This window comes from Pelophylax lessonae (genome assembly GCF_965119305.1).
Source record: "Pelophylax lessonae genome assembly, chromosome: 12".
Lineage (NCBI taxonomy): Eukaryota > Metazoa > Chordata > Amphibia > Anura > Ranidae > Pelophylax > Pelophylax lessonae.
This window is the reverse complement of record NC_138779.1, coordinates 225,942,436-225,957,382: the sequence shown is the minus strand read 5'-3', so window position 1 is coordinate 225,957,382 and position 14,947 is coordinate 225,942,436. Positions and strand designations below refer to the sequence as shown.

Genomic DNA, 14,947 nt, shown 5'->3' with positions numbered 1-14,947 from the left:
AAGATGGACGTACTGCCCAATGACACATTAATTAAAGGTAGAATGTTGTAACTTGGAGAAATCCCGGTGATTTGTTTCCTGGCTTTCCTCATTACTGCCCCCTCTGGTCATTGATTTATCACACACACTTTTTATTTGTTATTTTTATTTTAAGAGGTTTGTGTTACAAACTCACAATAAATAAAAAAACGATTTAACAATAAATGAAATGAAAGTCATGAGTACTGACTATACCCTGTGACAAAGACGCACGTACACACTGACAAACACACCGGGGTTATACATCGATCGATACACACTGATTCACTCCTGGCTGTGCGCCCCACAACAACAACAACAACATTGTGTTCTATGAGTTCAGTATACAGACAGTGGCAATACAGTACATTGAACGGAGGAGGAGGAGAGATGGCTGTCAGTCGGATTTTGTGAAATCCAGGAACTTACAAAGTGATTGCATGTCAAGTTATTTCACCATGAAATCTTTCTTATCATGAGATGTGGGTTCAGTATGAGGAAACATGATTACGGCTTCATGGGAACGAATGTTCCCTCATCAGTCATAGAGCCTTGAACCCTTCATAGCAGGAGAAGAAATGTTCCCTCATTGGTCACAGAGGCTGACTACTCTACAGGAGGTTTGTCAGTACGAGGAGTGTGGCCTCCATGGTGACCCAGCAGCCATCTTGTATATATGTACACAGGGAAGAAGCCATGTCCATCTCATTGCGGAATAGTCTATTGTCATACAAACATAATAAGGTCATCAAAAGACAATAAAAAGCATTACATTGATAAAAAGTTACAACTGAAAAAATTGACCTCTACAAGGGTTGACCTACTGTGCAAAAACCACGTGGTGTGACTACAATATTATTATTTACAGTACAGCATCAGGTATACTTCAACTTACACCTGTCTAATAATACCATCCAACAAAAATAGATATATTTATATATATATATACCTATAAATATATACAGTGCCTTGCGAAGTATTCGGCCCCCTTGAACTTTGCGACCTTTTGTCACATTTCAGGCTTCAAACATAAAGATATAAAACTGTAATTTTTTGTGAAGAATCGACAAGTGGGACATAATCATGAAGTGGAACGAAATTTATTGGATATTTCAAACTTTGTTAACAAATAAAAAACTGAAAAGTTGGGCGTGCAAAATTATTCAGCCCCCTTAAGTTAATACTTTGTAGCGCCACCTTTTGCTGCGATTACAGCTGTAAGTCGCTTGGGGTATGTCTCTATCAGTTTTGCACATCGAGAGACTGAAATTTTTGCCCATTCCTCCTTGCAAAACAGCTGGAGCTCAGTGAGGTTGGATGGAGAGCGTTTGTGAACAGCAGTTTTCAGTTCTTTCCACAGATTCTCGATTGGATTTAGGTCTGGACTTTGACCTGGCCATTCTAACACCTGGATATGTTTATTTGTGAACCATTCCATTGTAGATTTTGCTTTATGTTTTGGATCATTGTCTTGTTGGAAGACAAATCTCCGTCCCAGTCTCAGGTCTTTTGCAGACTCCATCAGGTTTTCTTCCAGAATAGTCCTGTATTTGGCTCCATTCATCTTCCCATCAATTTTAACCATCTCCCCTGTCCCTGCTGAAGAAAAGCAGGCCAAAACCATGAGGCTGCCACCACCATGTTTGACAGTGGGGGATGGTGTGTTCAGGGTGATGAGCTGTGTTGCTTTTACGCCAAACATAACGTTTTGCATTGTTGCCAAAAATTTTGATTTTGGTTTCATCTGAGCAGAGCCCCTTCTTCCACATGTTTGGTGTCTCCCAGGTGGCTTGTGGCAAACTTTAAACGACACTTTTTATGGATATCTTTAAGAAATGTCTTTCTTCTTGCCACTCTTCCATAAAGGCCAGATTTGTGCAGTATACGACTGATTGTTGTCCTATGGACAGAGTCTCCCACCTCAGCTGTAGATCTCTGCAGTTCATCCAGAGTGATCATGGGCCTCTTGGCTGAATCTCTGATCAGTCTTCTCCTTGTATGAGCTGAAAGTTTAGAGGGACGGCCAGGTCTTCGTAGATTTGCAGTGGTCTGATACTCCTTCCATTTCAATATTATCGCTTGCACAGTGCTCCTTGGGATGTTTAAAGCTTGGGAAATCTTTTTGTATCCAAATCCGGCTTTAAACTTCTCCACAACAGTATCTCGGACCTGCCTGGTGTGTTCCTTGTTCTTCATGATGCTCTCTGCACTAAAACGGACCTCTGAGACTATCACAGTGCAGGTGCATTTATACGGAGACTTGATTACACACAGGTGGATTCTATTTATCATCATTTGTCATTTAGGTCAACATTGGATCATTCAGAGATCCTCACTGAACTTCTGGAGAGAGTTTGCTGCACTGAAAGTAAAGGGGCTGAATAATTTTGCACGCCCAATTTTTCAGTTTTTTATTTGTTAACAAAGTTTGAAATATCCAATAAAATTCGTTCCACTTCATGATTTTGTCCCACTTGTTTTTGATTCTTCACAAAAAAATTAGTTTTATATCCTTGTTTGAAGCCTGAAATGTGGCAAAAGGTCGCAAAGTTCAAGGGGGCCGAATACTTTCGCAAGGCACTGTATATATATATAAATATCTTATACACTATACAAAGAAATGTGTCTCTGCCTGTGGCTAAATCAGGAAGGCAAGCCCAAAGCGCAAGGAGAGGAATTGCTAAGCATGACTGACCATGAAAATAAAATAACGCCATGAAATAGGGGAATGAGGAGCTCAGGAAATCTCGACCTGCCTCTTGACCCACACCAGACCGATAAAGGAGGACTGTGACTATCAGGAGGCCAAGGATGATATCAGCAGAACTGTAATATAAGGCAAGGTTTGTCTACCTCCATTGTGGCTGAGGACAAGTGGAAGGAGTGCTCTGCAGGGTCACAGCCATTGTTAAGTATTCAGTGCTGCTGCTAACAGCCCCGCAGCATGGGGGAGCCGTCCTCCAATGTCCTGTACTAGTCAGTGCTGGCTGACTTCTCCCCACCACCCAGCAGTGTAGAGAAGAGTCATCTGTGCAGTCCATCTACCACCTCACCTGAGGACAGGCCTGAATCTCGGCATCGCCCCTCGTGCCATGCCCCTCGTGCCGTGCCGGTCTGACTGCTGGGCCATGCCACTGATCACACGGAGGAGTGTTTTGTACCTGGAAAATGTTACATATAAATGGAATGGTGAATCTCCACAGCTGTACCATCAAAGCCTCCTTTGGAAAATTTTTAGAATGATAGGACTGTTGTGGAGAGAAAGAGCTGTGAACTGACCATGTATATCTTTAGGGCAAACAAGGACTAGGCACTGCGATTGCTGAAAGACAGACATGTTCTGTACATTGCAGGTGGGAATATACATACATTGCATCAGTGTGGGTCCTGTTCTTAGGTCAGTCATTAGAATAAACCTTCTCCCAGATCACATCCTTCTCAATGTCTCCACCACTAGCCAGTGTTAGGAACGTATTTGTAGCCCTATAATTGCTGCAGATTATGTTCTTCTCCTTCCTCCAACAGTCACAGAAAAGTTTAAAAAAATGCTACTACAGTACGTAAACGGAGTCCATGTTGGGTGAAGAACACCCCACTCCCTGCCTAGTGTTTCTGGCCCCATAACTTATTCTATAAAACATTCTGTTATAAAAAGAAAGCACAGAGATCTTCCTCTTTCCTTTTCTCCTTCATATCCCCCCCTACAGCCAGTATACCTGCCAGGAACACTAGATCTACCCTGTGGTTATTCGAGAAGGTTTGAAATGCAGCGAGCAGGATTGTTTGAAGAATGGTTTTCTGCCTAGCTGTGCCTCCCTGACGTGCTGGCAAAGATTTCAGGTAGAGGCCTTGTTATGCTGAACATAAACTAAACTGCGGAGCCTTTCCCTCTCGCTCTTCTCACCCCACGTCCCCCTGCACCGCCAGTACTCTATTGGCAGACCGGACACGGGTAGAAAAGGAGAGGGAAATGCCCAGAGGTAGGTAGGAGGTTAAAGGTTACACTTGAGAATCCCCCAGACTGTGGAATTCTTCTGGAGAAGTAAGTTTATCCGTGTTGCTGTCACCACCAGCCTGCCTGAAGTCATGGGCGATCTCATCGAAGGTGCGCCCTTTGGTCTCTGGCACTTTGAAGAAGGTGAAGATGAAGAAGAAGATGAGCAGCACAGTAAATATAATGAAGACGTAGGCACCGGTGAGTTTCTGCAAAGGAAAGCAAAGCCGGTTAGGAGAATGTCCTTGGAATACATTGACCTTCTCGTGTTTAAATCACTGACATTGTAAAGGAAGCCAAGATGTGAGTCACTCACCTCTACATATTGGAAACCAAATCCCACTATGAAATTTGATGTCCAGTTGGAAAGTCCAGCAACGGCGATAGCTGCAGGTCGGGGACCTTGGCTAAACAGTTCTGCCACAATGAACCATGGGATGGGACCGGGTCCAATTTCAAAGAATGCAACAAAGCCGAAGATGGCTACTATGCTGAGGTAGGACATCTCTGGCACACTGTCCTATAAAAGACAAATGTGAGAAGTTATTCCTGTCCTTGTATAGTGCTGAGAATAGCTCCATCCAACTAAATATAGCTCCTATCAGCAAGCCTGCGCCAGGAACCGCTCTACACTGCCTACCAAAACTACAACATATAAGTCTGCCTAGAATTATACATTACTATGCAGATTTGTATTTATCCACCTGACGCTTACCAGCAACACCAGGGCAATGGTCATCAATATCGCACATCCAGCCATGCCTGCCAGTCCGATGAGGTGCAGTGTGCGGCGGCCAACTCTCTCCACCACAAACAGCTGGAAGATAAAAGAAATCCCATCATTCAATTTATTCACTTCTGGGCCCACTGATATCAGAGAGAACTTGTGTTTTTCCACTATATCTAACTTCCACAAAGATTACACATTATCATAGAAACAGAAGAGTGACGGCAGAATAAAGACCAAGTGGGCCATCCAATCTGCACCCCCCCCCCTTCTTTTTTTTAAAATTTATTTATACTTTTTTTTAAATTTATTTTTTAACTTCTTTGACTATAGATTAATGTTTGTCCCAAGCATGTTTGAAGCCACTTATTGTTGATTGAGTTACTACCTTTTCTGGAAGTCTATTCCAAATATCAGCTACTTTTTTGGGAAAATAATACTTTCTAGGTTTAGTGTTGAACTTCCCTTCTGCTAGCTCAATGTCATTTCCCTTTTGTTATTCATCTTGGCTTCATCTTGAAAATACTACCCTCCTGAACCTTAAATCACCCCCCTAATATATTTAATGGTTTTAGTCATGTCTATCCTTTCCCTTCTTTCCTCCAGACTGTGCGTATTAGGTTCCTGAAGTCTCTCCCGATATGTTTTTATCACCCAGACCTTTCAACCAGACATATTCCTGGTACACACGGCAAGTTTTTTTTTACCATTTAACCCAGTGGGCTCAATGAAAAACAAAATGAGGAACTCACTGTATTAACTGTGCGATTTTTAGTACAGTGATCCCCCTGCTATGCCCCCCCCCCCCCGAACCAGAACACACCGGTCAGTACTTACAGCCATTGACTGAGAGCACGGATCAGCTGCTGGTTTTCCAGCATTCCAGTTCCACAGAAGCTGGTCGTAAGATGGGACTGTCAGACAAGGACTTTTACACACGGACCGAATGTGGGCTTGTTTTCTACTGTACCGGCTGATTTTGGGCGATATTCAGCACGTGTGTACGGGGCTTTTTGTAGGTTTATAGACATTCATGTGTATGTCTCAATTTTATTATTTTTTACTCACCGAGACAACAGTAAATGCAGTGTTCACAATTCCAGCCCCGATGGTGGCATAGATTGGCTGCTCAACTTGAGCTTTTTCAAATATCATGGTGGAATAGTAGAAAACCTGAAGTAAGGGGAAAGCCATACATTAGAGTTTATATGTCACGTCATGCAGGAAATGTAGAACCATATGTAACAAAACAATGTCATGAGTGCAGCCCTTACCGCATTAATACCAGAAAGCTGCTGGGAGAGATGAAGGACAATAGCAATTAAGATGGGTTGGCGATACAGTGGTGACCGGAAGAGCTCCAGAATAGTGACCTTCTTTTCCCTCATCATCTGGCGACTTTCCTCCTTCATCTCCTGCATGTCAGCAGTAACATCTGTGGTGCCTCTAAGCTTCTTCAAAACTATAAGAAGGAGAGGAGAATGTTATCGGTCATGGTGGAGGCTGCAGATAGTGAAACATTTTGACTTTTGGCCTTGGACCATGTCCTAATAAGCTATTTAAAGACCAGACATTGCGGTTTGAGCAGTTTGGTTACTCACCGCTTTTGGCCTTATCTTCTTCATTGCGGTTGATGAGCAGAAAGCGAGGACTTTCAGGGCAGAAGGGCAGTACTGCGCACTGGACCAGTGAAGGTACGAAGATGCATCCCAGAAGTAGAGGCCACAATGAGTCATTGCCCATAATTGGCTCAAGCCCAAAGATCTGTGCAAATAAAAGGAGAGGTTACTGCCAGCCGCTCTTCATGGAAATGATTGTCCCCATCTACAAGTCTTATTGTTACTTACTTGGGCAATCAGGATTCCAACCACGACACCCAGCTGGTGCAGAGTACCCAGGGCACCTCTCAGGGATGTAGGGGCAACCTCTCCAACGTACATGGGAACAAATCCAGTAGTCAGACCACAGTACAGACCAATCACAAGCCGGCCAATAATTAGCATCTCGAAGGAGTATGCCATCTTGGAGAAGCCCATAAAAATAGCAGCAATGAATGCCAGTATGTTGACCATCAACATGGAATTACGTCTGTGGACAAGGGCAAAAATACAAGCTTAGCTCTTCCTTTGTAATATTAATAGATCCCTCACTATAAATATATACATTCAGATAGATATGTCATCAGTCTATACATTATTTCCACAATTCTTCTCTTGGTGGTTTCCCACTTATATCATTTGAGGTTTCTCAATAATAGAGGGCAGCTAAGAAAAGCTTTGAAGTGTTTATAAATTGCTACGGAGCTGCAAATCTATCCAGACTCAATGTCTTCCTTCCCACTATTGAGAATTATTTTCGACTTTCTAACCTTATTTCACCGAAGTTCTAATATTGTACCCTGCAGAGTCCTGTGACTGCATTAAACCGCTATGGATTCCAGTACAAGGCCGTGGTCAGTGACCTTCAAAGATCAGCCTCAGTTATTAGGAAACGCAGAGGAGCAGAATGTGGAGTTTGATAATAAACCTTCATCAGAATAAACTTCCCGTTCTGTACATAAGATCCTTATATACACACAACTCACCTTCCAAAGCGGTTTACAAACAGCCCCACGGAAAAAGATCCAATCATGCCACCGACTGAGAAGATGGCGACTGAGAGGGACCAGAGTGAGGTCAGCGTGGCATCTGTGATGGGCTCATTATAGCGCCTTATCCAGGTCTCATTGAGGAATTTCTCTATCACCTACAAACAAGAAGAGAACAGAGTAACCAATACTGAGGATCAGAAGTATGATACCTCCGACGTATTGACACCTTTATCCTGCACTTGTACTCCCTGTACTCCATAGGCAGCGGGCGACTTGTTCTAAATGCACATTTTATAGACTGGCTATATTGCACACTACTTCTTCCTCTCCTGTCTGGTCTGTAGAATAGTGTAATAGTTGTGCTTCACCGCCAGATGTCTCTGCAGCCTCGCCATCACCCTCCCCCCACCTCTACTCCTCACCCCTCCTATATTCTCCTGCCTCCAGGACATGTTCAGGGATCTTATTATTACTGCATTTACTCAGCTGATGTAAACTCTGGCGAGCCAGTAGGAGAACTTCCAGTCATCATCCAATCCGCCCCACACCAGGGGTGAACGAGTGCATTCTGCCAAGCACACATTCCTCTTCTGTACACAAAGCTGACTGAGGAGGGTGTGTGGGCCAAGCAGCTTGTGATTGGATAACAAAAGCAGGCACACATTTTCATGTCACAATGTCACCAGCTCCCAAAATACATGGAAAAATGTCATCCTGAAAATTGATTGCTGACATATACTGTCAGGAAGTGTCCGTTGTGACCTTTAAGCAGGCAAATACATGAGTACAGACGGTCAAGGTCTAGTATATGAAAGATCTTGGGGGACCCCTAATATTGGGGATGGTCACCCATCTTGACTGATAAAACTGGGAAATAGGGGGCCCTATTAAAGAGGTTGTAAACCCATTTTTTTTTCTTTTTGACCCTGCAAGAGAAACACATAATGAGGCATAATGCATCGCATACTAGCTCATTATTAAATACCTTAGAACGAGCCCCCACCGTGCCGCCCGCTTACCTGTATGACGGGCGACATGTCCAGTCGCCCGTCTTCCGGGATCGCGGCATCCGGCCATCTGATTGACCGGAGCCGCGGTGACGTCACTCCCACGCACGCGCGCGGGAGCCGACAGTCACGGCACGGGGCTCTGAAGAAACGGCACGAGTGGCTGTTCCTTCAGAGCGCATGCGCCAGTGATGTCACTGGATGCATCGAAGGTAAATATCTCCTAAACGGTACATGTTTAGGAGATATTTACAGTACCTATAGGTAAGCCTTATCATAGGCTTACCTATAGGTACAAGTGTCAGAGGAGGGTTTACTTCCTCTTTTTAATCAAGTGGAGGGGTCACCTCTTGAGTGCTAATACTGGAATATAAGTGGCCTAATATTCAAATGGAGGGGTCACTTCTTAATTCCTAAGACTGAAATATGAGGGACCCTAATAATCGAGTGGAGGGGTCACCTCTTGAGTGGTAAGACTGGAATATAAGGGACCTTAATATTCAAGTGGATTGGTCAACTGGTCTTAAAATCTAGACTAAGCTCTGAGGAACGACCTTCTCTCTCCAACTGTGAAATCAGAGGAGACGGCAGCATTATAAAGGAGGGACAGCCGAAATATTAACCCATTTACTGACATGAGGTGCTTTTCTCTACTTGGATGTGTAAAGTTGGGACCTCCTAGTTTATTTGAGCCTCTGGGTAATCTTTGCATTTAATGGAGCTCAGGCCTTCTGTACCCACAGGAGTTAATTGCCGATCTGATGATCACTGTGACTCAGCAACCTCTCCCTGAGCCGGCGCCGCTTCCTGGCATGCAAGGAAAATGCTGCACAGTGCAGACATAGCAAACAATTCCGGGGAGCCAAACAGTGTCATGTAGAAGAGCAGACTGGCACAGCTCCCCCGACACAATGTGCAGCTGTACAAATCATTGTTACGTATGTGAGCTTCAGGCTCCGCCCTTACCAGAGCATTCATGGAGGACAAGTCAGGGCCTGAGCTGAAAGGACGGACTAGACAGAGTTACACAACCGCAAGCTTCTCTGCCTGAAGGACGGCTAGAGGTTCCAGTGTGACAAGGAAATGGCTGAGGTGTGGCCGTCATAAAGAACAGCTTGTAACTGACATAGTCCGCTCACAGCAGGCCACAGCTACTCTCACCTGCTTGTAGGTCAGGGATGGGCAGGGTAGGAGAACCCGAAGATGCATCACCCCCATGTCTCCTGTAAGCAGCTACATGATCTCGGATTCATCGGAGCCATTCGAGAAAGATAGGAGAGTACAGTGGGGTGAGAGAGGGGTCCATGAATATAAATGATCTGGAGACTAGGGAACCTCTACCTCAATTTGTGGCTATATAGCACAGAGGACAGTGACTAGTTCATTTATAAAAGACCTGTAACAAGAGGAAGTAGCAGGTGGAGGTGCGGGATGTTCGGGTAGTTTGTAGCTGACTATTGAGGAGCGCCATCATCTAACCACACCGAAACAGAGCATTGTCAGCAGATTATTGCCACAGGGTTACATCAGTGCCAGCAGAAAAGGAGCTACCAGGATCCTTTATTCCCAGGAATCCTGAGGCATGATGAGATCTCAGCAGGCAGGTTAATCTTCCTAATGAGATGTACTATTTTAGGCCAGGCTAGTCTGCACGTCTTGTTTATGTTTTAGCACAGTGACACCAATCTGCTGCAATGTGATTGGTCACTGGATACTTTAGGAGCCACGCCCACTTTCACCCCAGATAAACTCTCCCTCTTCCTGGGGGAGGTCCATGTGACAGATCATTTTAGCAGACTCCTTTTACAGGCCTATGATTGCTGTGGTGTTTTCAGGACTGTCCTCGTAAGGGAGTACAATGGGCATTTACCCCGGGCTGGAGGCCAGCAAGAGTCCTGAAACCAATGGAGCTTGGGATTTAGGGCTACATTGAAGTGGGTATGTTACCCCAATGGCCTAGGAAGCTGAGGACACTCATTCTGTAGACTCAGTCCTAGACTGAAGGGCAGGAAGCCAACACAAGGCTTTTTCTAGATGTTTATCAAATAGACTTACTCTGATTACTGAACATCTGAAGTCCACCTACCTTCTGCGGGGCGTTGATCACTCCTGTGTTGTAGCCGAACTGCAGTGATCCAAGTACGGCAGCACTCACGGCGACCATTAACTTCAGCGTCATCTGTGAGAAAGAGAGACATGTCAGAAATCTCACCAACCATCCAGAAAGCCAATTACATCACTTCCTGGTTTTTCCTGGCTGTCCCCGGGCTCTGCTGCCTATATAACACAATGTACCGTGTATGCAGAATTTACTATAGTATTTGGGAACATAATTTATCAAACCATGTGCAAGTCTATACATTCTCATGGCCCTGTCCTAGTCCTTCAGTAAGTGTAGGTGGTGCTATAAATTCAGAGGCACCCCAAACCAATTCATTTCCCTTCTGGTGCCATTCCTGGCTGGGCTCTCTTATTACCAGTCTGTCATTAGTTCTGTGCTGAATTTACCCAGCAGGGTTAGACTGCCCAGAGTGGATGGAAACCCCCCAACCTAATTTTAACCAGCTTTGTCATCCTACTTCACTGTATAAAGTTCACTTAAGCAAATCATTCTTTGTAAACCTGTTGCAAAGTTTCTTACCTGGAGATCCTGCCAGTAACCGCTTATCTGTTGTAGGGTGACAACACTAAGCTGTGGCCTCACAAGCTCCTTATGTTGGCCTTTGGGTGTCATCGTAAGCGGTGTGCGTATAACGGTGGAGGAAGTTCACACAGTAGAATTACAATAGGGCTGCTAATTGTCAGCTAAGGTGCTTGTCACCCTGCAACATGAAGGGCATTTACTGGCAGGATCTACAGATAAGAACATTTATAACAGATGAATAAAAAAATGGTTTTCTTAAGAAGAATGTTTAGAGTGAGGAATGAACTCCAACATACTGAAAATTAGATTGAGGGTTTCCATCCATTTCAACCTTCTTCTACCCAAACCAGAAAATTCCTGATTGTTCACAATTTATCAAAACAGCGTTGGTAAAGAAGTAGGTGTGGATACCATTCAGTAATCCCCCTAAATGGTCACATCCAGTCAGAAGGTGAGGACACCCAGAAGACCCCTTAATGTAGGAAAGCTGTCATTGAATGTGAGTAGCTGATGAAGAGATGGGAAACCTGTCCTGAAACACAAACTTTAAAGTACACTACCCCATAGGCTTACTACCATTGCGCTAACTGGCCTATTTTCAGAGCAGAGTCCCCTATGTGGGCAGTAGATAGGATGGCTCACATTCAGTCTGTGTCCCAGCCTGCACATCGTCCTCTCATAGAAAAAGCTGCTGGTGTAGTGCCAGAGCTTCCAGGTCCTTCATAACCTTCATACAATTACTGGTTTGTTTTTTGAATGCAGACGTGCGATGAAGGTGAGGTCTGTTCTCTGACGACATCTTCATCAATGGATCAATTCTTTCCAAAAACAACCCCCCCCCCCCCCCCCGCTTAACAGCCCAACACACGCTAAGCGGCTTTAAGTCCTTCCAGGGGGCTTCACTAATTCTAAGCTGTTACTTTCTCCACTGTAAACAAAACGTCTGCCAATCAAATAGATTTCTGATAATCACCAAAATACTGGGACAAAGAGCACAAAACGAGTATAGGACACCTGCCCCCCCCCCTCCCCACCGACAGGGGTGCTTCTTCCCTTTGTCACATGACACAGAATAGCTCTCATTGTTTAATAAGGCAAAGGGCCAAAACTCGTATAACTCACTCAAAATTCATCCCCTAATTATCTGATGACAGGGGAGTTAAATCTGTGTCTCAGTTCCATATCTGTCTTAGTTTTTTATCTCTGACAGTCCAAGCCCCAAAGACTATAAGTGATTGGAAGGTTACGCAGGGGAGGGGAGTTGGTTCAAGGACCTGACTTCTGCCCTTTACCCATTCAAGGTTCAAATTGTTTGAAATGTAAAGATTTAGTCTGGCTTTACAGAGGAGACCTGGGCCCACTTCATAGTCCTGAAGAACCATCAGAATCAGAACATGTTTCCAGAAGAGCAGTAATATGTACTGAGACCTCAAAGACCTGTAGAACCGTCAGGATATGGTCCCAAAAGAGTGGTTATTTGTACTGCCTCCCCTCTAACACTTCATGGACTTGTAGAACCGTCAGGATATGGTCCCAAAAGATCAGTGATATGTACTGACACTTCATGGACCTGTAGAACCATAAGGATATGGTCCCGGAAGATCAGTGATATGTACTGACACTCTTCAGATACTTCATGGACCTGAAGAACCATCAGAATATGGTCCCGGAAGATCAGTGGTACTGACACTCTTCAGACACTTCATGGACCTTAAGAACCATAAGGATATGGTCCCGGAAGATCAGTGATATGTACTGACACTCCTCGGACACTTCATTGGACCTGAGGAACCATCAGAATATGGTCCCAGAAGTTCAGTGATATGTACTGACACTCCTCGGACACTTCATTGGACCTGAGGAACCATCAGAATATGGTCCCAGAAGATCAGTGGTACTGACACTCTTCAGACACTTCATGGACCTGAAGAACCATAAGGATATGGTCCCGGAAGATCAGTGGTATGTACTGACACTCTTCAGACACTTCATGGACCTGAAGAACCATCAGAATATGGTCCCGGAAGATCAGTGGTATGTACTGACACTCTTCAGACACTTCATGGACCTGAAGAACCATCAGAATATGGTCCCGGAAGATCAGTGGTACTGACACTCTTCAGACACTTCATGGACCTGAAGTACCATCAGAATATGGTCCCGGAAGATCAGTGGTACTGACACTCTTCAGACACTTCATGGACCTGAAGAACCATAAGGATATGGTCCCGGAAGATCAGTGATATGTACTTTCCTGTGGATTGTATAATTCCTGGTAAAGTCAGATCTCCGGCCCCACCCTGGTCACTGTTGCTGTATCTCCTGGTTGAGGATTATGTCCAGATTATGGAATCTTTGTAGGTTGATCCCGTGGTTTAAAGGCCTCTCAGTAAGAGATAATAAGGCGGGCCGTAGTTAAAAGGATATTTGGAATGATCAGGAACAGATCTATTAGCAGTGCAAGCTGGGAAGTGCTGGAATTACATTGCACTTTCGTCATGGTTTATTGCTCCCTAATACTTATATAAACATCACACCGCCTCCCTGTGTTGGGAATTTGAGTTCTGACCCATTGTAGGGGGGGGGGATAGCTTTGTGCTGGGGGAGGGGGTATCCTACACCTCCACTATACATTACAGGGAGGGGTATCCTCCACCTTCACTGTGGGGGAGTATTACAGCCTTGTAGGGGAGGGGTTCCCCCTCCCTCTGAGGAATGTATTCTGTATGTTGCCGGGTGTCATGCCTCTCTAGGGAGGTGTGCTAATAACCTGAGTCACTAGGTGACAATTTACATAGATTTCCTCCACGTCATGGCTGAAAAACCTCCAACCACCGGTGTCACATGAGACATTCTATAGACCTGTAATTACATGGGGGTGGCGGGGGAATCTGCCTTCCGTATCTGAGGGTGGAGCTTTCACTGGAAACAATTACATCTTCTGTCAGCTTTCTGTCGCTGTCCCCACTGGTCAGATTTACAAGATCTGATTAGAGATTAAAGTGTTCAGAGTTTATAAACGAGGTGCAGAGTTTTCAGTGTTTATAAACGAGGTGCAGTGTTTTCAGTGTTTATACAGTTGTGCTTATAAGTTTACACACCATGGCAGAATTTATGAATTCTTGGCCATTTTTCAGAGAATATGAATGATAGCACAAAAACTTTCCTTTCACTCATGGTTAGTGTTTGGCTGAAGCCATTTATTATCAATCAACTGTTTACTTTTTTATATCATAATGACAACAGAAACTACCCAAATGACCCTGATCAAAAGTTTACACACCCCAGTACCTAATACCGTGTATTGCCCCCTTTAACATCAATGACAGCTTTAAAGGTTTTGTGGGATTTGTGGATGAGGCTCTTTATCTTCTCAGATGGTAAAGCTGCCCATTCTTCCTGGCAGAAGCTTCCAGTTCCTGTAAATTCTTGGGCTGTCTTGCATGAACGGCACATTTGAGATCTCCCCAGAGTGGCTGAATGATATGGAGTTCAGGAGACTGAGATGGCCACTCCAGAACCTCCACTTTATTCTGCTGTAGCCAATGACAGGTGGACTTGGCCTTGTGTTTAGGATCATTGTCCTGTTGGAATGTCCAAGTACGTCCCATGCGCAGCTTCCGGGCTGATGAATACAAATTTTCCTCCAGTATTTGTTGATAACATTCTGCCTTCATCTTGCCATCAATTCTGACCAAATTTCCTGTGCCTTTGTAGCTCACACATCCCCAAAACATCAGCAACCCACCTCTGTGTTTCACAGTAGGAATGGTGGACCTTTTATCATAGGCCTTGTTGACTCCTCTCCAAATGCAGCGGTTATGGTTTTGACCAAAACGCTAAATTTTGGTCTCATCACTCCAAATGACTTTGTGGCAGAAGGTTTGAGGCTTCTCTCTGTGCTGTTTGGGGTAGTGTAAGCGGGATACTGTGTGGCAGAAGGTTTGAGGCTTGTCTCTGTGCTGTT

At 44.5% G+C, this 14,947-nt stretch overlaps 1 protein-coding gene across 1 annotated transcript in view; it reads right to left on the bottom strand.

The window, feature by feature from the left end:
- Nucleotides 1-3,117: 3,117 nt before the first annotated feature.
- SLC2A1 (solute carrier family 2 member 1) overlaps nucleotides 3,118-14,947 on the bottom strand; it is a 203,904-nt gene continuing 192,074 nt past the window's right edge. Inside the window, exons 2-10 of the mRNA XM_082273545.1 lie at nucleotides 10,423-10,515; nucleotides 7,324-7,484; nucleotides 6,587-6,827; nucleotides 6,341-6,503; nucleotides 6,014-6,201; nucleotides 5,808-5,912; nucleotides 4,728-4,829; nucleotides 4,329-4,532; nucleotides 3,118-4,221 (exon numbers count right to left, since the gene is read on the bottom strand). Coding sequence (XP_082129671.1) covers nucleotides 4,018-4,221; nucleotides 4,329-4,532; nucleotides 4,728-4,829; nucleotides 5,808-5,912; nucleotides 6,014-6,201; nucleotides 6,341-6,503; nucleotides 6,587-6,827; nucleotides 7,324-7,484; nucleotides 10,423-10,515 — 1,461 coding nt within the window. The 3' untranslated portion in view covers nucleotides 3,118-4,017. The remainder of the gene's footprint in view (nucleotides 4,222-4,328; nucleotides 4,533-4,727; nucleotides 4,830-5,807; nucleotides 5,913-6,013; nucleotides 6,202-6,340; nucleotides 6,504-6,586; nucleotides 6,828-7,323; nucleotides 7,485-10,422; nucleotides 10,516-14,947) is intronic.